The sequence below is a fragment of the Pseudorasbora parva genome, chromosome 14 (genome assembly GCF_024679245.1).
Source record: "Pseudorasbora parva isolate DD20220531a chromosome 14, ASM2467924v1, whole genome shotgun sequence".
Taxonomy (NCBI): Eukaryota; Metazoa; Chordata; class Actinopteri; order Cypriniformes; family Gobionidae; genus Pseudorasbora; species Pseudorasbora parva.
The window spans coordinates 35,079,571-35,104,579 of NC_090185.1; the positions used below are offsets into that span (position 1 = coordinate 35,079,571).

Sequence of the window (25,009 nt, forward strand, 5' to 3'; positions counted from 1 at the left end):
AAATAATGACACATCACTTGAATGCATGCATTGTCTTGTATTTTGAAGAAACCCACTCAACAGTGAGTATGAGGCCTCTGGTACCTGTGTGTCAATGGAGGTGGACAGAACTGTCTTGAGGTATCCCAGAAGCCTGGTGGCTTTGATGAGGTCAGTGGTTGGTGGGCTTTGTAGAGGAAGGTAACCTTCCACAGGGTACGTGAAGAAGAGGTAGGTTAAGGAATGTGTGGGTTCTCACCTCGCTCACATATTTCTTTATTCTACTTGAAAAACATTAATTATATATGCACTACTGTTCAAAAGTTTCAAAAACTATATTATATTTCAAATAAAAATACAAAAATATTAATTAGCACAACAGTTTTTATGATTGATAATAATAATAAATGTTTCTTGAACAGCAAATCAGCATATTAAGAATGAATTCTGAAAGGATCATGTGGCACTGAAGACTGGAGTGATGATGCTAAACATTCAGGTATATATCAAATTATGACAAGTAAGTTTGTAAACATTTAAATATTTTATATGTTTTTGAAAGAAGCTCACCGAAGCCTGCATTTATTTAATAAAAAATAGAATAAAAAATATTATTGCAATTTAAAATAATTGTCTATTTTAATACATTTCAAAATGTTATTTATTCCTGTGGTCAAAGCTGAATTTTTAGCATCATTACTCCAGCACCAGTTATCCATATCCTTCATAAATCAATCTAATATAATAATTTGATCCTCAAGAAACATTTATGATTATGATCATCAATGCTGAAAACATCAATGATCATCAATGTTGCTTTAAATATATATATATATATATATATATATATATATATATATATATATATATATATATATATATATATATATATATATATATATATATATATATATATATATATATATATATATATATATATATATATATATATATATATTACACACATATGTTGTGTGTAAATGTGTGGCCTTGGTTGTCCTATGTTGTTCACTTTTTTTTTTGCTTTTGTGTTTGTTAAAATAACTTCAAAGCTTTAAATAAAATCTATATAAAAAATTATAATGATTACAATATATAGAAAAAGAGATATATAATGTGTATGCTTGGATAAAGAGATTTTTTTTAAATTATTCTTAAGGGGGGGAACTACGGAAGAGGATTAGGGCCAAGCAAAAAAAAAAAAAAAAAAAAAAGCATCTTGAGATTAAAGTCATTATAATGCGAGATTAAATTTCTAGAAAAAAAGTCGAGATACAATCTCGAGAATAAACTCATTAAATATCGAGAATAAAGTCGTTCTGTTTCGAGAAAAAACTCGTTAAATTTCGAGAAAAAAGTCTAAATAAAATCGTGAGAATAAACTCATTAAATATCGAGAATAAAATCGTTGTGTTTCAAAAAAAAACTCGTTATATTTTGAGAAAAAAAGTTGAAATAAAATCTTGAGAATAACGCATTCGATCATCGTTCATTGCATAGCATACTGATAGAGGACATGGCAGAGTTGGATCGCTTAGTCAAGCAATATTTCAGACTTTCTTTCAGTAACAAAGAAATACTATCAACTTTAGCTAATTTTGACAAAATTATATTAATGTCTTCTATCAGTATGCTATGCAATGAACACTGAACGAATGCGTTATTATCAAGATTTTATTTTGACTTTTTTTCTCGAAAAATAACAACTTTATTCTCTATATTTAATGAGTTTATTCTCGAGATTGTATCTCAACTTTTTTTCTCTAAATTTAACAAATTTAATCTCGCATTATAATGACTTTAATCTCGAGATGCTTTTTTTTTTTTTTTTTTGCTTGGCCATTTTTGTTAACAGTTTGATGTTCATCACATTAATATTCAATTTTATCTAAGTTGTAATAAATTATTATTCACTAAAACATAATATGTATTACTGTTTACATCTATCATAAATACTTGTAGTACTTGAAATTAACATTAAGCATAAATATATAATTTATTATAAATAATTACTAAAATAAAAAACTTATATATATATATGTACTTTCATTTATTCGAAAAACCTTACAAGATTGATTTATTATAAAGCATACAAACATATATCATAATTCAATTAAAGTGAATAGGATACACATTACATAAACATGATTAAAACACATAAAATCTGTCTGTATATGTATATAAATGATAAGGATATCTGAGAGGACGGCTTCCAAAATTGAAGGCTACCGACTCTTTGAAGGAAAGACTGATCGCAGGGAAATATGCGACGCCTGGTCCTGTCTTAATATTGCTGAACGCAATACCCAGAGACTGTCCATTTCTAAAAATAAAATAAAATAATAATAATTACAAAAATGTTAAAGAAATAACATTGGAACGACATTTGGACATACAATATTTAATTCATGTATACTTATTTTAAATGCTTTCACATCATACTATAACGTACATCCAATAGTAAACCTATACTTACAGGCAAAACGTAATTGTTCCCTCATCCAAATCAATCAAACAGCTTACAATATCACCAGCAGCCCAGGACTAAATATAAAAAAATATAAAAAGAATACATCAATAATGAGATGCTGTGCATTACAATAATTTTACCATTGTGGTAAAATTATGATTATGTACAGCCCAGACAGAGTGGCTTAATGCTCCATCAACATGACATCCTCCTTAAACCCTTCTCTGGCGTGACGACTCCAATCTTTTGAATAATCTTACAAATATCTATTGATCTAATATGACTTCTGACCTGTAATGTTGCCAGAATGTTTGTCGGCCAGAGAACTGGCACACTGACTGAGCCTGGTTTCTCCCAAGGTTTTCTGGTCCTGAAGGAGTTTTGGTTCCTTGCCACTGTTGCCTTTGGCTTTTGGCTTGCTCAATTGGGAACACCTAAATTTCAACTATATTAGTGATCTGCCCGCATTGACACTATATGATAAGTGAAATTAGCTGGATAACATCACCGTCTTCTCCAGAGCGGCTGTAAAGCCGAATCAAATTTTGTTGCATTATTTATATGTTAACAATTGAAATTGTTAAAAGCGCTATATAAATAAAGGTGACTTAATACTTAAATAAAACAATAACTCATCTAATCAGAATTTAGAGCTAGAAATCTTTGTTTTATCAGGCTGAACAAGTTACATCACAGTCTTTAAACAAAGAGACTATGACTAAACTGTCAAGGTCGGACAAATTCACAAGGACAATCTGAGCATGACCCGTGAACTGAATGTGTAAAGCACTGTGGTTTCACCTTGCCATAGTTGGTGGTTGTCACATTCCATTTGCGAACTCTGTTTCCGTCGTAGGCGTACGAGTCCGGCGTGTCCCCAACCCCTTCCTAAAGACAAGCACAGACCAGAAGGGTATCATATTTGTCGTTAATCTACTTGAACAAACCAATTTCACAGATGGATTAAGGCAAACCTGAGATTTAAAAAAGGATTTGCGAGCAGAGTGAACAATCGTCATGTAATCTAGATCAATTTACGTGATTTCGAAGGCTTGAGATGTTTCCCATAAGGACTAGCTAGAGTGAATATGCAATTTGTACAGCGCTGCACTCCAATTTTGACCTGTAAATGGTGAGGTAACGTAAAAAATGTAGTCTTGTACCTCTTGGTTGAATCTGCAATTCAGTGTGCACCATCCGATTTGCATTAGGCCTTGAGATGAGATGAGAACTTCATAGACCCATTTCCCTAAAACCAATGATAATAATGTTGTAGGGTCATGGTACATTTATTTAGATTACATTTACTCCTAGGTATTTATAGAATAGAATGGAACTGGTACATTTGTTATTGAAATGTTACCTTTGTAAACACATGTGGTGGCTCTGATGGAGCTGAAGTTACTGTGGCCAATGACCTTCAGTCCAAAAAAAGAGGAAGAACAAAACTCAACACATTTAACAATACGCAACATAATACGTAATACACATTCCTGGTCTTAATGTGCACACAATTTTCACCTACAAACCAATTTAATAATGAACTGACTTGATTTTGAATTGAAGTTAAATTTAAGTTTAATTTGTAAATTAAATTTAAGTGCCCTTATTATGCTAATTTAAAGGCTCCTAATTTAATTTTAAGGTCTTCTACAATTGATTTAAATGCATCAATTATGCAAATAAATAAATAAATAAATTTCCCACAATATACATTGTAGCATCAGCTCTTTTCAGTGATCTAATCTATTTCTCACCCCCAAAAGGTCATCATCAACAAATAACAGGCCTTCAAACCCACTGCTGTGATCCAGGACAACAGCTGAAGGTCCAAGGCAGCCTTCTATCTGATCTGAATACAAAAAGAAAAAACAAAATCAGCACATTAATGAAAACATGACTGAAAATAACACTATAAATCAAGTGACAAATAAATAAACAAATCAACAACAACAACAACAACAACAACGAAAAAAAAAATATATATATATAGGGGTAATATACTATAGATAATTCCTAAAACATTTTCATATTCATAATAAATTAAATAAATGAAGTAAATACTATGAAAAATAGGTGATTTATTGTAGTAAAGTGTATTTAGGTCTCATTTAAGAGTAATTTGTGAGCCACTCAGCAGCCCTGTTAACAGTTTATGTGTAAAATGGTTGTATGACCTTTGCTTTCCTCAGCAACATTATCTTCAGCCAGCAGCTTCTCCAGATGAGCTCCAAGATCCTGGAATGTCAGGGTTTTTCTACATGGAAGAGACATTAGGGGTTGTCAGGCTACATATTAAAGAGGCATGATCAGGACTGAAGAAATGTGATTTTTTTTTTTTATTCTTAATACATTTAATTATGCATGATAAAAGTGCCCACAATGAATACATGGGAATGAATATATTTGGAAATAAACAAAGTTCTAGGTATTTTGAAAAAACATATATAACAAAAAAAAAAAAACATTTTGTCACCGTTGTTGACTTCTTCCCTCAGACACAGTGCTTTTAAGGCGGTCTTGTGTGCAATTCTTAAAACATTATTTATCTGTGAATTACAAAACTGATACCCTATTATGGGAAAATGCTTAAATGTCGGAGGAAAATATTAGGAAAATTATTGGTTGATCTCTATATTTTGCTGTAAAATAATCTAACGCACATTTGTTGCATGTAAATTATACAAAATATACTAGCAAAAATCAACAAATCACCTTGGTAACTGCATAGCAACACCCAAGCAACCACCCAAAACACACTAGCTACAACATAACAACAGACTATGGAGCCATTTACAAGACAGTTTTTCTATGCGTTTTGCCCATTAATTTACATTATTTTTGGGACCCTGAAAACGCAAACTTTTGAAAAGGGGTTTTAAAGTGTATTTTTTTGTATACGATACCATTATAATCTCTGTGTAAACTACAAAAATGTGAATTTGTGAAATGTGCAAGCTTATTATTGTGTTCAGTCTATACGCGAGTATTGTTTCTCTACAAAGTGAAATCGCCAACTACTGGCCAGGCATGATTATTCATTGTTGGTCTGGTTTCACTTCATTTTATAGAACCCTGTTTGTAGGTAAAGAACAAAGAAGTTTGACAGTTCTGTAAAATGTTTTGAGTCGAGTCCTTTCTGTGCTTCTAGATCAAGACCACTTCCTACAACCAAAGTTTTCCATGCTGCCTTTCACATTGTCGTTATAGATAACCAGAGATGAAAAATAACCAATACAAATACTCCTTTGTTTCTTATGCATTTCAATTGTTAAACATTCCTAAAGGAATTTCTTAGGTTATTTTTATTTATTTTATGTACTTTTGTATTTTGTAGCTTATTATTATTGCTTTTAAGAATGTACTGTTTGTTTGTTTCAGTTATGTCTATTTGCGCTGCATTCAAATTGCCCATAAGGGATCTTAATAAAGCTTGACCTGATCTTACATCATCACAAACGTACACGGCGTGTGATAGAAAACCAAACGCAGATCAATACAGCTCTGGAAAAAATGAAGAGCCCACTTAACATTTATTTCTCAATGTTACTTTTAATGGTCTCTTACTTTTTCCCAGAGCTGTATATTGTTTTTTATTCATTTGGTGGTATAATAACTGTATATGTGTCGCATTGCTTACAAGCAGACCGTTTGAAAAGACAGTGGATTGCGAGCCACTCATTTGCCTCTCTGATTTGCACTCTGATTACACTGCATGCTCGCTCTCGCTCATACCCGAGGTAAATCAACATACAATGTCATCCCTTGCATGTGTTTTGTTGAACTAATGATGTTGTCATCGGCTAAAAATGCATGCACACGTTACTCTGCTTCTACTTTAGTCCCAGTTGTTTTCAGATCGCAAATCGCACCACAGTTCCAAAGCAACCAAACTCCGACCACATCCTACATGTAGTCTTGGGTTCGGCACCCTGATGTGCTTAAGGGTCTGCATGACAGCTTTCACATTGCTAATTTTTCATGCAAACCGTGCCATGGTTTAAACTAATCTGCAAGTGTGAAAGCACCCTTAGCTGGATGCTGAGGATTTTTAGGTTGGGTATAATCTGCAATCTCTGACCCAGTTCACTAACTGGCATCCATGGCTGCAATATATTGTGTTTTCCAAAAACTGGCAACCCTGGGGTGTTGAAATACTATTGGGTAAATTGGGAGTGGGCCGGATGATACAGACCAAAAAAAAAAAAAAAAAGACTTTCCCACACAAAATGCTAATTTAAAAAGGTAAAATAACTGCACTGTAAAACAATATTTTCATAATTTGTTATCACATCATTTTTTCTTTTGTCAACTCAACTTAGATAATTTATGCGGTTCAGTTAAAATATTTTGAGCTTCTGTTGATTAAACCTCCTTCATTATATTAACAAATTAACTAAATAATTTCAATAAACTCAAAATTAAGTTATTTTACTTTTTAAGTAAACAGTAACTTTTTAAGTCAAACCAACAATATTTTTTTACAGTGTGGTTGTATCATTGCTTTTCACAGAAACATGTATGTAAACTTATCCCTGTAAACATATTATGGTATTTTCATGCTTTAGTACAGTCATAAATTACATAGAGCACCTTTAAACGTACTCCAAACACATGCATATAACCCCCTACCAACCAACCAAAACACACATCAAAAACATCTTAGCAACTGCATAGCTCTACCAACCACCTAAAACTTTTTAATATTCCCATTTTAAAAAAAATCATGCCTCATCAAAAGAACTGAAACATCTCAAATTTCATCTAAGCTAAATATTTGTGGATATAGTCATGTCTACTGTTACTTGGCTTTACACAACAGTGACAGATTTCCATTATGGCACCTGACATAAATTCCATAATTAGAGATGATGATATGTAAACACATACACCCTTTTCACAGGCCACCTTAACCCCTCTCTGAGTGTCAGCTTTCTCTCATGTCCCATCATGCTCTATGTATAGATCAGCACTAGTAACCAGACACTGGCTGGACTTAAGCACTGGACAGAGTCAACGGCGCTCTCTGACATGACACATGACACCAGCAACATCCAATACAACTAATGAATCAAAATTTCTCTCTTTCTCTCTTTTTACTATTATTTTCTAATTTGCGATCATGCATACTCTGTGTATACGGAGTATGCTGTTATGCACCAAATCCTCCGTCACTGGCCCGTCAGTCATCTCTCCTTACTATATTCATGTGATAAGTGAAATCTGATAGAATGAAAAGTGAAATGTCTACCGTAATGTAACTGACTACATTAGCAAGCCTAATGTTCATTTAGAGGCTTTGTAGAATGCGTTATTCATTTTCCGTGCCTTTCCAAATTCGGATTTAGACTGTCACACCCCTAATATAAACAGTATATATTAGGGCTGTCAAAATTTACGCGTTAACGCAAACTGAATTTAACGGCACTCATTTTATCAATGCGTGATTAACATTTTCAGTTTGATCCGTGGCCTAGCCCTAAGCCATAGACGTAAAGGATGCAGCAGCAAATAGAAATAGGGAAGAAAGGTGTTAACATTAAAGGGTTAGTTCACCCAAAAATGAAATTTCTTTCATTAATGACTCACCCCAATGTCGTTCCACACCCGTAAGACCTCCGTTCATCCTCGGAACACAGTTTAAGATATTTTAGATTTAGTCAGAGAGGGCTTTCTGTCCTTTGAATTTAAGTGTATGCCCACTTGCTGTCCACGTCCAGAAGGTAATGAAAACATTATCAAAGTAGTCTATAAGTGACATCGGTTTGTTAGTTAGACTCTTCTGAAGCGTCGACAATACATTTTGGTCCAAAAATAACAAAAAATACGACTTTATTCAGCATTGTCTTCTCTTCCGGGTTTATTTTCAATCCTCAAATAAAGATTCAAGAGTCATGAATCAGCTTATTGATTCATGATTCGGATCGCGTGTCAAACTGGCAAACTGCTGAAATCACGTTACATTGGCGATATGAATCACGGATCAATCTGCTGATCTACGACCATTTGATTCTTTTTTTCAGGTTTGAAAACAAACCCTTGATCAAACGTTTTTTTTTTTTTTATCATTAGCCTACTTTACTAGTCTAATTGGGTGGGCAGAAAGCTATGCTATAATCAGAAATTGTATATATTTTTAGCAAAGTAAGAACTAATACAACAACTAAGAAACAAATGTGTAGGCTACAAAGTTGCACAAGTCAGGATTAGTGTAAAAATGTGTGTTAAACTCACAGCTTGTGCAGTAATGGAGCGCAGCGTCTCTGTTCAGACTGTTCTGTGTCAAGAGCTGCTCGTGTGAACACTGCACTTTGCTTAATTAAATATCTTTGAATCGTTTCGTTTTAAAAGTGGACATTTCAAGCTTTCTATACGCATATTTCTCATGTCTGTGAGGCAAGTAGCCTGCTGAGTTTCGGTTTATTTATGAGACGCGCCCTCCAGTTCATGAGCAATGAAAGCGATCACTCCCAAGACTTAATGTCACCCTTCATGTGATTATAGTCTGCTATTTGCTTTTTATTTATTAAATCCAGGCAATTGGCCTAAGAAACCTTTTGTTAAAATTAAGAGACAATTTAAACAAAACGAAAGAAATTCTTTCTACAAAACAAAAGTTTGTTTTGCAGTGCTGCCTGTGCCTCCCTAAACCACGCCCCCTCCACCACATAATCTAATACTCATTTCAAATGCAAAGATGTCAGCCAATCACAATAGTGGGGTTTTTTACTGAAGTCTCACAGCAGACACTCCTTGAAAACAGAGCATTCAGGCCTGTGGGCTAATATAAGAATAGAAAAAATGCCTTTTATTTCTAAATTATGACATTTTTTGACGTAAAAACCATACTAGCAATATAAGTGCACCTCAGGAAACATTATAAAATAATAATAAAAATCCATGCCATGGGACCTTTAAACCCTACAGATTGTTGTAATATGATGTACTGTGATGTAATTTAAGTTCATGTGCACATAAAGCCAGTCATCCAAAAACTTTTGCCAAAATGGAGATGGTTGTCTAGTGGATTAAACCACTGTACAGATACACAGGGGGTTGCTGGATCAACCCCAGCAATCGCCATCTCCAGTGTGTCCTTTAGCAAGGTACTTTACTCCATGTTGCTCCTGGGGGATTGTCCCTGTAATAAGTGCAGTCCCTGTAATAAGTAAATTGCTTTGGATAAAAGCGTCTGCCAAATGCATAAGTATAAAATCTAAATGTAATAAAATGCATATTAATAGCAAATACAGTTTTGACATCAGAACTGATCCATGCATTGACAGCTGATTCTCTTTCCAGCCATGACTCACGTGAGCCACCTACTGGTGCATTCTCCTAAATATTGCTTTTTACTTGACTTTATTTCCATTTGTGACCTTGAAGAAATCCAAAAGTAATCAGATTACATTACTTTCATAGCATGGATGCCAGCCGAACTCAGCCCCGCCCACAACATTTGAGCTTGGGCGGTTCGTTCTGGACTCGATACATAGAGGAGTGATTATGCCCGAACAGAAACTGTTCAGACCATTGAAATCATCAAGGCAAGCTTTAGACGATGACGGACCGATGATAAACAGTAACATAATCATGCACGTCATCAAAGGCGCTTGGATTATATTTGTTCCAAGTCATAAATGGAGAGCTTGTTCGTATATGCACTCACCTTCACTATTTCTCTCTGAAATGATGATCATGTTGGTAAGTAACTGTGTATCCTTAAATTCTTATTTATTTATTTTTACAACACCGGCATTGTCTTTTCCAGTGTGCGTGCAGACAAGGTTGCCAAGTTTTTACGACAAAATGAGCCAACTACTAAGCCCTAAACAATAGCTTCTCGGGGAGTTCTCCAGAAAAAAACGGCGTTTGGGCATTAAATTCGCATTCATGAAAAAAAATGCGGACTTGGAAACAGTGCAGTTGAGCTCTGTTGACATTTGACAACTAACGTTGTGCGTCGCTTCGTTGCTCTGATTGGTTAGATCTATCCAATTGAAGTCTTTCCTGGTTCGGTTGAAACGCCCCATAATCACAGTCCAATGGAGCAGTATCAGACTCATATTCTGACTAGAATTGAGTATGACCACGTCAGGCTATTACTTTCATACTTTAGTGCTTGGATTACATTACTGAATACTTTTCTATGAAGTAATTTGTAACTGTAACGTAATACACTTTTAAAGTAACCCTCCCAACTCTGTATATACATACAATTTTAATTAATTAGGTATGTTTTTGTCCGTTTCGGTTTTGGTTTTGTTATAACTTTGCCTGTGGTAATGCTAACTGCATAAAATTTGCCACAGGTGTGTATTTTTATTTGAATTTTAATATGTGACCACCATTTCCTTTAAAAAAAGGGATTTTGCACTATTTTGCACTAGGTACACAAAATACTCACACTTTGGGCCTTTAGGACAAAAATGTCCACATTGAAAACCATTAAAACTGCTATTTTTAATCCCGTTGCCATTTTTTATAAAATGATGCAATCTTTGTTAATAGGCTTTTATTATTTATATATATATATATATATATATATATATATATATATATATATATATATATATATATATATATATATATATATATATATATATATATATATATTGTGTATAAAATAATGTTCATAAATAATATACATAAACTTAAACCTCTATTACTTTTTTTGGTTTCACTTTATAATTTTTTTTAACTTCAACAATAATCTGCCAAGGGTCTTCTTTAAAATGAGACCAAACTTAAGTATGTGCACCCAATTTTAACATTTTTTATGATAGTTTTTTAACATGGACATTTTTGTCCACTTTCGACCTATGTGTATCTTATTTTATTTTGTAAATGCCAACTGCATACATTGTGGCACATGTGTGTATTTTTATTTGAATTTTACTATTTCACCCCCATTTCCTTTAAAAAATTAATTGTGTACTAGGTACACAAAATACTCACACTTAGAGCCTTTAGGACAAAAATGTCCACATTGAAACCCATTAAAACTGCTATTTTTAATCCCATTGCCATTTAACTATAAAATGACGCAATCTTTGTTAATGGGCCTTTATTCTGTTGCCAAGGCTTCAAAATTTTAGTTTTTACTATTTTTTACTAGATGGTGCCATTTTTTTAGGTTTGACATATAAAGCAAAAACTTACTTTATTCCTGTTTTTTGTTTATGCATATTATAAAGCCAGTTATCTATAAATAATATTATATGCCAATTTGATAAATTATGCAGCAATAACTGTGTGGGTGTGTTGGTATGGATGTCAGAGTGTGGTGTGTATGTATGTAATAAAAAAAAATTGTGTGTATGTGTGCATGTGTGTGCTTGTAATATGAGAGAAAAACTCAACTGCAAATCACAAATCCAGCCACGGTACACCAGTGGAGTTTTGCTGGCATCTAATGGGGAAAAGTTGGCACTGCGCCCAAACAAAATCATGCTGAGAGCTCATTTTTTGAGATATCAACCTCAAATTTGAAACACAGCTTTTTTAGATGTATGGCTTTGATTTTCTAGTTTTATAACTCAACATGTTATATATATATATATATATATATATATATATATATATATATATATATATATATATATATATATATATATATATATATATATATATATATATTGTTTTATAAAATATTATTCCTAAATCATTTTCATATACTTAATCTGTTTTGGTTTAACTTTTTTAACTTTTTTGACATTAACAATATCAAGGGTCTTCTTTAAAATGAGACCAAACTGAAGTCTGTGCTCCCAAGATTAATTTTTTATGAGAGTTTTTCAATATTGACATTTTTTCCCTCTAAGAACCTATGTGTAACTTTTTTAAATGAATGCACAAGGGTTAAGCTCAAGTACCCATTAAGCACACTACTATCTTTGAGCTCAGATTATAAAAAGAAAAAACTATTTATCATCCTATCTGATGTCTTAACCAATTGATGTGTTTGTTACTATATACCTCCTGTAATTTCAAGCTAATCAGACCACTGCACAGTGAGTTATGGGTATTCATGTGTTCACACTGTCTGGTGGTCATTTCGAAAGCTGTCTGAAAGCTTTCAATAGAAAAGGTGAGAGAGCATTACTTTTTAGATGTTTAATCCTTTGTTTTCAATATGTATTACTTTTTTATTGCAAAATTAAGAGACATATATTTAAACTTTTGCATATTATAACCTGGAACCTGGATGTGGGAAATAATTACAGTTAAATCCAAAAGATAGTTTTAGCAAAATATCACAGATGCTACAGAACATTGTTAGCTTACTAGTATGATTGTGTGCTACAATAATATATTACTTCACAGGAATTACTGGGTTGTATAAATCCATTATAATATACATATTGATGTTCTATGGTTTTATGTATCTGTAATTGTTTAAAACTTCATATTATTTTAAGGTGAGCTTAAATGGTGCACTACTATGAAAATCACAGCTTCAGTGTGATATCAATGACAAAAAGTATAATTTAATAGATATTTTCTATAATAGCTGTTCATATTAAAATATGTATGAACTTAATGCATGATCCAGGTTATTTATTTAGCAAACTTGTCCTTTTACATTTAAAAATGTAATGTTTATAATTTAAAAAAGGTTTGCTGATCCAATAAAGCTCAGTGTGCTCCCTTTAAGCTCATCCACATTGAACATCTGTGTAAATACTTCATAAACATCCCTTAAATATTAACTGATGTCAGTCACTTCAAGTTAAACTTTATAAAATTAACATTTTTCAACAACAATCAACAACATTTTTCTTTAAAAATGTTGTTTAAAATATACAAGAATTTTCCACACAAAAAAAAACACTTTGTGAGCTTAATAGGAACAAACATGTACCAAAGCCAGACTTTGTGTGAGAAATTAATCTTTTATTTTAACATAACTTCTTGTACTGAAACCACCCTGCGCACTAAAATGTCTCAATGTAGATTTTGGTGACTTAAATAGGTACATTTAAGCTAAATAAAAAGTATATACAGTTCAACTGTAGTTCAAGGCAAAAGAACTAAAAACCTTTGGCAGTCAACTAACCTGTACACGGCTGATGCTGGTCCCTGCTTACTGGAGGCAGGAAACACATGGTGCAGATAGTCGCTCAATAACTTCTCATTGACAATACCTGAAAATATATACATAATCATCATATCTACATGAAGAACATCTTTTTTGTTACAAGGGAGTTACCTGCTGAAAAATGTTTTGTTTTTAAGGGAAATACCTGTGACTTTGGGTTTGTCTGTGTCAGATGCCAGGCGATAGTTGCGTCGGGACAGGGCAGTGCCACCCTTTGAGCTCATACTGTCACTAGACAGATCACTAATCTGACAAACAAACACAGACCAATTACTATATACAAACAAACCTAATTTTATATTATTTGTAAAGTTACTGTAAAGTTATTATATTACTGTAAAGTTCTACCTTACATGTTAGGCACAAAAACAGAGACTGTACTACAGTACAGCAAAAGTGTCATGGTAGTGACTTATCAGATAAGATGCTACATGCTTATGCTACGTGATGTTTACATGATACTACCTTAGTAGTACATGTCCAAATCAAAACATCATAGTAATATATGTATGGTAGGCCTACGTTTTTGTTAGTTAATTTCATATTTTAGCGAAATCAGAGTTCAGATTAGTCTTTAAGTAGGGTAATAACTACACAGATAAACATTATGCAGTATAGACAAGAAATTATTTTGACAACAGCCTTAAACTACAACCAAACCCCCAAAATAACCTGCAAGTTCAGTGTTTACATGCTTTTGTTTTAGCAAACATACATAAACATTTCCACAATATAAACAACAATCTCTTTAGCCATTTTCTTGCTAACATAACGACTTTATGGAATGTACAACATCATGTATACGTTTGTAAACAACATAAATATAATTTAGGGACTGTCAGGGGTCTAAAATGCCCAACGTATGAGACAAAAAACAATATTTGATGTGTTTCAGCCTCCGTGTTGAACACATATGACAGCCAGAGCTGCTATGATAACACGTAAAATATACACGTTATACACAATTAAAGCGACATTACCGCTTATTGTTTCTTTAATTTCTCCTGCAGTACTCACTGACTTGGTGTGTTGTGTTTATTTGTGATCAGCAGATTTTGTTATTAGACTCTCCGCTTTAAATGTGTCTACAGTCGCTGCCTTTAACCATAGAAATACAATAAGCAGAAGGACGGCAAACAGAAAGAATGTGTTATAAAATGGGCGGGGCTTGTGGCCCAAACGTTGTCTCTTATTGGTCAGATACGATGGGATAAATAATAATTTTCTTATTTGATTTTTTTTCTGCATGTTTTCAAGTCATTGTTTAGTAATGCACCAATATTTAATTATTCATATGTACATTCTTTATATAATTATTGTTTTATAATTAGACAACGGCGTTGACACGTGATCTTTGTAACTTTTCCCAGCGCAGTTCTGGATGAACCAATCAGAGACGTTTATGCTTACAGCATCATATAGCGATTTATGCGCTGGCGGATTTTAAATTAGTGTCGCTCTTTGAAATCAACCAATTAAAACGATATAATTTAGTATACCAAATCTTCCTATAACACAAAATACGTCCTGAGATTTGAATACGATCAAACGTAGGAAAGAAGCATTATGAGCCATATAAAGCCCCCTGCAGGAATTTAACTGCGTCTCTTATGGAAAACAATTATTAGCACGTAAATTTGCCGCCCAATTCCTTTACCAAATACGGTTCACTGCTATAGAGCGCGTTTTAGGACAAAATACGTAGACATGAACTAAAGCGAATAATCTAATCCCATTAAGACAACTGGGCATCAAATATCTTTTCCAGTTGTATTCCTCTGCATGTGACGCCTGAGAGCTAAAAAAGCCTATCCTTCAAAAGTATTTATTTTCTGGAAACACGGTGTGCTCAAGAAAAAGGTTAAATATACTATTTGTCTATATCTAACATAAAAATGGAAATGTGTTCCACTCTGCCACTGATTAAATATGTAAGTACTCCCCAGAAATCACAAGGGACTGCGATTTAACATTAATGTCGCATGACCATACATGCCTTACTAACACGTTTAAATTAATTTACAATACACACAATAAAACATTATGGAGAAAGCACAGTCAAACAGAAGTCACTTTCAAACCAAGCAACTTTCTGTAGTCAAACCAACAACCATATAGCCAACTTGAAACAGCACAGAACTTTATCGCCCTTGGTGCAAAACATACCATTGTGTGGATTCTTACAGGATTTTACCCACAAAACAATTCTCTCACTCTCCTTTAGGGCCGTAGTGTATCCAGGCCCCAATTTGGTTTAGTTTTGGTTTGGTTTCTGAGCTTGGTTTCACCCTCAGTCGAAATAGCAGGGGCCCTAATATCGTCACCCACCGCTTGTGCTAAATGACACTTTTGCCAGAAACTCTGTCAAGTTTTCACATATACACAAGTTATATTTTAGGTTTAGATTTGACATATAGAAATTATAATTAGATTAGATCAACATACATAGAAGTATAAATGTATGTAAATGTATATGAATGTTCGATAATATTGCATTTAACACAATTGTACACAATCAGTTAGAAAAATACTTTAATTTATATATTTAACAAAGTAATTATTAGCAAAATTCTTATGCAAACTTTTCAACATAAAACTGAAATTGTACCAAACTGAGAATACAAAACTGCGTGATATTGAAACTAATTGAGCTACTGGGTTAAACCAAACAGCAACAACTCAAACAGCTTTGAGGAAGGCTCTTCTCCTGGTCACTTCCTCCGCTCCGAATTTTGATTGAAGCTGCTCAAGTTCATATGGATCAGCCAATAAGAGGACCTCATCATCCAGATGATTCCAGAGAGGCCCGTGAATCTCATGCTCGTAACCATCTAGCAGATACACTCGAGCACTTGTAAGGTCACCATTGGCTTTCAACAGTGCCTTGGTCACCTCAACCAGGTCTTTCTTAGTCTCTCTCATCAAGGTCTTGATATGTTTCTTAACGTCTACCAAGAGCCTGGAGGGAGTTTCCTGTGGAGCTCCTCTGGCCTGGCTGTGGTTTTGCTCCCGTGACTCAGAGTCAAACATGAATATGTGGCCATTGGATGCTGTGGAACTGGGCCCTGGACGCTCTTCCTCAGGTGCTGGTGAATCCTGTTGGGCTTCCTCATGCTGCTCAGCTTGGCTTTCTCGTCCCCTGGCAAATGTTGCAGGTGATGCTGAACTTTCATGCGCGTCTGAGGGCTCGACGATTGGTGCTTCACATGGATCTTCAACTTCTTCACTTTCATCCATCTGTGGAAATACATTAAAGTGCATCTTACACATTTTTCCACTAAGTTTTCTTAGCTGAAACACTAAAAAACTATCCTTTTAAAAATGTATTTCAGACAAGTAAAAAAAACTCATTAAAGCTTGATAAGCTCAAATTCTCTGATATTTTCAGAAACATATTGACTAACGTTCATAAGGAGTCTGCAGGGGTCCTCGATATAACATAATCACCTTTTTTATTATAAATTTTCCCCTGCATGTTGGTCCCACTACAATGACTTTTCTACATGACACACACAAATACATATCACCTATATAACATATATATGTGTAAAGATTTTGTAAATATGTGTTGTAGTTTGCTTGGAATCAAATGTTTTTTTTTGGTCCCTCAGGACATCACTTTTAGCCACTAATATATTATATACAATTATAACACAAACAAATAGTAAAATGATTTTAAAAATAAAAAATCATAATAATAAAATACTATGCCAAACTACCTAAATTTCAATAATTAATTCATAAATCTAGTCAGGGTTGATGTTGTTCAATCTTACCACATCTGAGTCCTCAAATTCTCTTGCAGCTTTTTCAAGAATCCCAAGTTTCTTAGAATCAGCTGTGGAGGTTTTCCAGAATGTTTGTTTTGTTTTATTGAGACATGAATGTTCATTTGATCCTAAAGTAAAGTAAAATAAAGGAGTTTTATGGACAATGCTTGTTGAGGAACAACACAAAATAAAACCATGTAATGAAATTAATCTGTTACCATCTGGAATGTCTCGTCCATCACAATCTTCATCTAATGTAGGACTTGTGGACTTTTCAGGCCCTGGAGTTTCTTGTTCTTGGACCGGGACACAACACTCTTCCTGACTGTCATAGTTTGGTGCGTGTGGCAGGGCATGTGGCGGGGCATGTGCCGCCTCTGGCACATCTGGAGGAGAACTGGCTCTCTCAGGAGAAGGTGGAGGATTGGTCCTAACGGTCAGACACAAGCTGTTTTCTGTGCCGATTTGCGTTTCAGATGAATCCGACACAGCGACAGACTTTTGTAAGGTATCAGTCTCGGGTTCTGATGTCTGAGTGACTTTCTTCTTAGATAAGAGGCATTGAGTAAAGGTAAGAGCTTTTCTTTTAGAGGCTGCGGAGGGACTTTTCGTTGGGCTTTTCTCTGTGAGCTTATGCTGAAGGTGCTTTAGAAACCGATCCTTCATGGACTGCCAGCTGTGGTCGGTCACACGCCGTTTCTCCATTTCTTTCCAAACCAGGTTGCCTTTGGCTTCATTCTGCCGCTTTTCCATGAACTTCAAAATAGCTGCGTCATCTTCAGGTGAGTAACACAGCCGCCCATTGCCCTGATGACGGGCAGCCATCCTCGTCTGGACAGACGGTCCGACGCTAATTACATAGTCATCCAGATCCAGCTGCTGGTTCTGCTCTGCACAATCCATGATGAATTTCATAGAGATATACTTTTGTCCAGTAGATGCCATAGCACTAGTCACGTCACCCGGATCGACCAGCAAAATGGCACCAGGCTCTTGATTCCGACACAAAACGCCTCCTCCGTTTGTTATCAGAGGGTAAAGCTGCATTTTAGTTGGACCGGGTCTCACATAGAAGCGCATTGAATGGCCACTGGTTTCCAGGAACAAGACAGGAGATATTTCTTTTGTTTTAGAGTCCTCCTCCTCTCCTGGCTTTGACATCATGACGATTATCTGAGGGTTAAATGTGAAAGTTAATTGTTTTCACATTAACAAGGTTTATGTTTAAAAGTTAGTTTGCTTTTAAATAATAAAACAGTAGATCAATTATTTGAAATGGTGGCTATAGTATTGAGATATTGACAGATATTGGTGGATCATGCACGTTGCTGATGTGATGAACTACACTCTGACAAGTCAATTGTCAATGAGTCATAAGTTCTGACAAAAGATCTAACAGCATTTATTTGCAAATATACATTTGCAAATAAATGCTGTTAGATCTTTAACATTATAATAAAATAATATTTATTAATAATCAAATAACATTATTATTACATATGTATATACATACATATGTAATAATAATAATAATAATAATAATAATACATTTTACTTGTAATGCAATTTATATTTAACAAAATCTCAAAGTGTTACATTTTTAAAACAACCTTTTTTTATTATTATTAGTTTTTTTGGATTGTTTACACACTAAAATTAAAAGTAGTACACTATTAGCAAAACCTTACACTCAGGAAGCAAAACATCAGCCCATATTTGCACAATTATAAGCACATTGTCAATCTCACACTTTTTGCAAAATTCTACACACATTGATTTGCAAAACACTAAACACACTTAACATACATTACACACAAAAATATATCATGAAGTCACTTCCTTGCAATACCAAAGCACTGACTGTCAAATGACCGCACCGGCCAACCAATTGGTTCAACACAGTCATCAGGTGTGCACACACTTGTATTATAGACACACCAATCAGGTGTATAAGCACTATAAAAAGCAGCAGGTGACTTCAAGCACAATGGAAAGAGTCAGACGAGAAGGAGGCCTGTGACTGGATGGAGGTAGCAGCAATACAAGGATGGATTCATCATTCAAGACGTTCCTTTCCAAGGTGTCTTGCTAAAGATAACGTTGCCTGCGCTGGTGATGAAAATCTCTGGGCAGACCAGCTAAGCGAAGAAACAATGTCTAGGTTTTTTTTGTTTTTATACATTAAACTTACAGTATAATATATAAAGTGACATTTTGTTACAGTTTTATGAATGTCCATGTCAACGTTTTGGGCATGTTGAAATAAATGAGTTTTTTAACATAAGTGTATAGTTTTTACAAGAGTGTTTAATAATGCAAAGAATCTGTAGTGATTTGCTAATTGGGTGTGTGGTTGTGCTAATTGTGAGTAGTGTTTTAAAAAAAAAAACGGGCCATGTTTTGAAAATCGAGCTTAAGCAATCCAAAAAACTGTAAGAAGTAACAAATCAACCAAAAGCTCTGCAAAAAAAGTAAGGATAAAGACTACCACATTAAATGTTATTCTAAACATTTTAGTATTTTCTAAAATATAAGTTTTACTACGGTATGTTTATGAGTTGTGCGTGGGCATATTTTTGTGAAATATGAGGACACAAATGTGTCTAATGGCATGGGTATTACAAGGAGAAGGTGAAATATGAGGACATTACCCATGCCCATACTCATAAATCATACAGGAGTTTTAGAACGTAAAAATGCAGAATGTTTCCTGTAGGGATAGAAAATACAGTTTGTACAGTATCACCTGTTTTTCATAATACATTAATGGAAGTGTATTAATGTGACTTTTTCCAAGTCATCTCAATTGCAAAGTGTCCCAATCAAGCTGAATCCACCCTACACACACACACACACACACACACACACACACACACACACACACACACACACACACACACACCTTTTGAAACAGTTTTATCTTTTTATGCCATTCCAGAATTCCGCCTTTGACTTGATCCTCACCATCACGCAACTTTAAAAGCGCAAATTTTTAATTAAATTCAACATCATAACCATAACTTTAGTTTTATTTACACCTGCAAATCTCCAATCAGAAGTAATGTTGACACTTGAAATGTGCATGTCACAGGCTTTTCCTATACTCTGCTTCAAAGCGAACAACATTAATACATAAAAGATTAGTACAAACTAACTATCTGTCAAGAAACCGAAATATTCATGTAAAAATATATATATATATATATATATATAAACTACCTGCGTTTCCCAGAGTTGAAGGAGCGAGTCAGAAGAACCTCTGAGCTATGAAATGACATGTGGAAATATTTCAAGATAAGAGACGCGGCTTTAGCGCCGCGACAAGAGAGCCCTGCACGGGAGTGCGCGCTCGGACTTTAATTATGGAAAATGACGGATAAGGAAATGGCCAGTATTTTTTTACAGTCTATGGTCTGAACGCGGGAAACCAATAAAAGGGAAAGTAAAGGTCATAAAAATAAAACAATTTGTATCACCTGTTTTATCAACTAAAATGTGTTAACCATATATATATATATATATATATATATATATATATATATATATATATATATATATATATATATATATATATATATATATATATATATATATATATATACAACATAAAATAATCAGTATTTTATGTAGTTTTTGTTGTTGTTATTAGTTGTAGTTTTAGCCAAGTAAGTCATTGACAAGACAAAACAGTACAAATACTATATCTAAACTATAATAAACTACTTATATAATATACAGGTAACTATATATATATATATATATATATACACACACACACACACTGTTAAGAATTATTTAAAAGATAAGTTACCAGGTTGTTAAAATTTTGAGTTCATTGAAATTAAAATAAGTTAATACAATGAACATTTTTGAGATTCGACAACCTTTATTCAAATATTATTAAAAGATTTTGTAAGCATATTGGGTAATTGTGTGTTTTATTTGTGATGACAAATTGTGCTATTTTCATGATTTATCCCATTGTGGTTCAGATAGGCCTACAATCATATTTTGAGTTTCTATTTATTAAACCAATTTCCTTCATTGTATAAACTCAAATTTTTAATTTCAATAAACTAAAAAATAAAATGTTAAGGCAACCAGGTTACTTAATTTTTTTAAGTTAAACCAACAATATTTTTTAACAGTAATTGTTTGTATAACTATTGTATAATAAAATTTATATCACAAAGCATGTCTTGCAGTATTTGCATTTGTGGTAGATTTGTATCCTAATAATTAATAAACAATTCATATTCAATTTTGGAATCTTTCCAGCAACACTAATTATATTTTCACTTAAGCTGACTTGAATGTGTATTTTATAATGGATTAGGATTTATGAAAAACAACAGATAAACATTTGAATGTGAATTTGAAGAGGAAAAAAGACACAAAGAGACCATTTGGGGGGGAGGGCTATATTTGCTCTAATTATGACTAATTTACAATTGTTATTTTAAATACATTTTTGGTTTTTAGTCATACTAACATGAGCTCTGCTGCTGTAGAAAACTTAGGATTCCTTTTCACAATCATCCCTGTGTGTGTGTGTGTGTGTGTGTGTGTGTGTGTGTGTGTGTGTGTGTGTGTGTGTGTGTGTGTGTGTGTGTGTGTGTGTGTGTGTGTGTGTGTGTGTGTGTGTGTGTGTGTGTGTGTGTGTGTGTGTGGTGTGCGCGTGCTTGTGTGTGTGTGTGTGTGTGTGTGTGTGTGTGTGTGTGTGTGTGTGTGTGTGTGTGTGTGTGTGTGTGTGTGTGTGTGTGTGTGTGTGTGTGTGTGTGACACATTTTACAGCTCTCAATTGTTTTCATCAGATGATTCAGATTCTGCCAATTAATATACACTCACCTGATTAAATAAGTGAAATGTTGATTTCGCTACCTCAAAATTATTATTTTCCAAAGCCTTACATCTTCTACTGTCGTCTTACACGTCATGATGAGAACAGAAAAATAAAAGTAAATAATGCTTTCAGTTTACAAACCCAGAGGCAGTAAGACAAAGACAAGCGAATACAGTTCCAATCTTATTTTAACCAGAGGTGGACAAAGTACACAACTGTATAACTATTGTATAATAAAATTTATATCACAAAGCATGTCTTGCAGTATTTGCATTTGTGGTAGATTTGTATCCTAATAATTAATAAACAATTCATATTCAATTTTGGAATCTTTCCAGCAACACTAATTATATTTTCACTTAAGCTGACTTGAATGTGTATTTTATAATGGATTAGGATTTATGAAAAACAACAGATAAACATTTGAATGTGAATTTGAAGAGGAAAAAAGACACAAAGAGACCATTTGGGGGGGAGGGCTATATTTGCTCTAATTATGACTAATTTACAATTGTTATTTTAAATACATTTTTGGTTTTTAGTCATACTAACATGAGCTCTGCTGCTGTAGAAAACTTAGGATTCCTTTTCACAATCATCCCTGTGTGTGTGTGTGTGTGTGTGTGTGTGTGTGTGTGTGTGTGTGTGTGTGTGTGTGTGTGTGTGTGTGTGTGTGTGTGTGTGTGTGTGTGTGTGTGTGTTTGTGTGTGTGTGTGTGTGTGTGTGTGTGTGTGTGTGTGTGTGTGTGTGTGTGTGTGTGTGTGGTGTGCGCGTGCTTGTGTGTGTGTGTGTGTGTGTGTGTGTGTGTGTGTGTGTGTGTGTGTGTGTGTGTGTGTGTGTGTGTGTGTGTGTGTGTGTGTTGTGTGTGTGTGTGTGTGTGTGTGTGTGTGTGTGTGTGTGTGTGTGTGTGTGTGTGTGTGTGTGTGTGACACATTTTACAGCTCTCAATTGTTTTCATCAGATGATTCAGATTCTGCCAATTAATATACACTCACCTGATTAAATAAGTGAAATGTTGATTTCGCTACCTCAAAATTATTATTTTCCAAAGCCTTACATCTTCTACTGTCGTCTTACACGTCATGATGAGAACAGAAAAATAAAAGTAAATAATGCTTTCAGTTTACAAACCCAGAGGCAGTAAGACAAAGACAAGCGAATACATTTCCAATCTTATTTTAACCAGAGGTGGACAAAGTACACAACTCTTTTATTTGAGTAAAAGTAAAAGTCCTACTGGTTAAATATTACTCCGTTACAAGTGTAAGTTGTAAAAACAGATTTTTACTCAAGTAAAAGTACAGAAGTATTTGTTTTCAAAAGTACTTAAGTATAAAAGTAAATTTCCTTTTTTATGACAATGGATTATTTTATTATTGTTGCATAAATGCACACTGTCATCATGGTTTAAGCTATTCAGTGATGCTCCATCCGACATACTAGCATACGACTAACTAAAAACTAATTTAAATACTTGTATACAAGTTACAAAGCTCTTTACAAAGCTGCTGTCACTTTAAGGCCGAATGCATGGATCCAATACACTGATACACATCTGATATTCTCCAAACTTTACTCTTCTCTTTCTCCCAGACGTTTATATTTGTAATATTTTATAAGACATGCACCAAGTGTATGCCAACAAAACGCAACTTTATTTTATTTATTTTTTTAAACTGAAACATTTCAAAGTATGGCTATGGGTACACACACTTGTGCCTAAGAACAGTCTTCTTCTATTTTGCTATGAACTGATCAGTGTTCAAAAAAGGTTGGGGAAATGTATATGACTATAAGAGTGATTCCTGATAGACTGTCTGCAACAACAACAACAACAAAAAACCCTTTAAAGAAGGAACAAATCATCCACCAACTTTCAGAGCTGCAACAGAAACGACATTCGACCTTGATAGAAATGTAGTGGAGTAAAAAGTACGATATTTGTCTTTCAAATGTAGTGAAGTAAAAGTCATAAGTTACCAGAAAAAATAATACTCCAGTAAAGTACAGTACTCAAGTAAATGTACTTAGTTACTATCCACCTCTGATTTTAACAACAGATAACCAAGGAGACAGATGAGTGCTGGAGTCAGAACAAAGAAAAGTGACAAATTAACACAAATTGAAAGTCCATGAATGTTGAACAGTCCAGTCCAGTCCATGATGAACAAAATGGTGACACCCCATCCGACAAGACGCAACATAGGAAGGGATGGAGGGGGTTCTGGAGAGGAACAAGGAAGTGATACGGAGAGGCAGAAGCGAAGGAATAGTGGAAGGATGTGGTGAAGGGATGGTGATGGTGGGATGATGATCCTCTGGAGGTGATGATGGTGATTGGCCGATGGCACAGACCCAAAGTTCCCCAGTGCCGGATGCCCAAGGCAGAGTCAAGGAGGGGAAGAGCCGAGATGGTTTAGCGATGACTGACGGACACTCAATATAGGTGATCTCAGGTTTTACTATCCTGATGGGGATTTATTGGGTCCCCACAATGTAATATAAACAAGGGCACACACACATTTTAAGCAGCAGTTATTTCGACTAAGTGCAAATAGTGATAGATGCTATTTGTGTAAATAGCAAGATTCTCTTTACACTCAGTGAAAATAACATATTTTCTTAGCAATAGATGATATTTACACTAAGTACAAATAGCTGTAAATGCTACTAAGTGAAAATAGTTATTTGCAATAAAAGAAGCAGTTCTTTGCAATATGTGTAAATTACATGTAATTTATTCTTTATTTTGACAGATACATACTGTTTGCACCTCAGTATTGTTGTACATTAACAGGATGCAATAATAACAGAGTGTAAATTATTATTTTTATTTCAATTATTAA

General features: G+C 34.1%; 2 protein-coding genes across 5 annotated transcripts in view; both read right to left on the minus strand.

Moving 5' to 3' along the window:
- LOC137040563 (E3 ubiquitin-protein ligase RNF123) overlaps window positions 1-14,671 on the minus strand; it is a 200,603-nt gene extending 185,932 nt beyond the window's left edge. The window contains exons 1-11 of one of the 4 annotated variants that reach the window (XM_067416310.1): window positions 14,531-14,671; window positions 13,696-13,793; window positions 13,509-13,596; window positions 4,627-4,706; window positions 4,207-4,301; window positions 3,813-3,867; window positions 3,613-3,698; window positions 3,251-3,337; window positions 2,456-2,523; window positions 2,177-2,302; window positions 85-199 (exon numbers count right to left, since the gene is read on the minus strand). In XM_067416310.1, coding sequence (XP_067272411.1) covers window positions 85-199; window positions 2,177-2,302; window positions 2,456-2,523; window positions 3,251-3,337; window positions 3,613-3,698; window positions 3,813-3,867; window positions 4,207-4,301; window positions 4,627-4,706; window positions 13,509-13,596; window positions 13,696-13,774 — 879 coding nt within the window. In that variant the 5' untranslated portion in view covers window positions 13,775-13,793; window positions 14,531-14,671. Of the gene's footprint in view, window positions 1-84; window positions 200-2,176; window positions 2,303-2,455; window positions 2,524-3,250; window positions 3,338-3,612; window positions 3,699-3,812; window positions 3,868-4,206; window positions 4,302-4,626; window positions 4,707-13,508; window positions 13,597-13,695; window positions 13,799-14,530 lie in introns of all 4 variants that reach the window. The other 3 variants (XM_067416308.1, XM_067416307.1, XM_067416311.1) reach the window with 3 other exon arrangements.
- A 1,075-nt stretch (window positions 14,672-15,746) lies between these two features.
- On the minus strand, window positions 15,747-20,668 carry terf2ip (telomeric repeat binding factor 2, interacting protein). Its single transcript, XM_067414911.1, has 4 exons — window positions 20,540-20,668; window positions 17,539-18,493; window positions 17,327-17,448; window positions 15,747-16,787 (listed from the first exon to the last, which is right to left on the minus strand). The coding sequence occupies exons 2-4, from the start codon at window positions 18,482-18,484 to the stop codon at window positions 16,230-16,232; spliced, it is 1,626 nt and encodes a 541-aa protein (XP_067271012.1). The 5' UTR covers window positions 18,485-18,493; window positions 20,540-20,668; the 3' UTR covers window positions 15,747-16,229.
- Window positions 20,669-25,009: the final 4,341 nt, after the last annotated feature.

Bases quoted from the DNA above. Each gene is read 5' to 3' on its own strand.
- terf2ip (XM_067414911.1), bottom strand. From the start codon at position 18,484: ATGATGTCAAAGCCAGGAGAGGAGGAGGACTCTAAAACAAAAGAAATA. The intron at 17,449-17,538 runs GTAACAGATTAA...ACTTTACTTTAG, and splicing joins TGGACGAGACATTCCAGATG to GATCAAATGAACATTCATGT. The intron at 16,788-17,326 runs GTAAGATTGAAC...GTATTTCCACAG, and splicing joins AATTTGAGGACTCAGATGTG to ATGGATGAAAGTGAAGAAGT.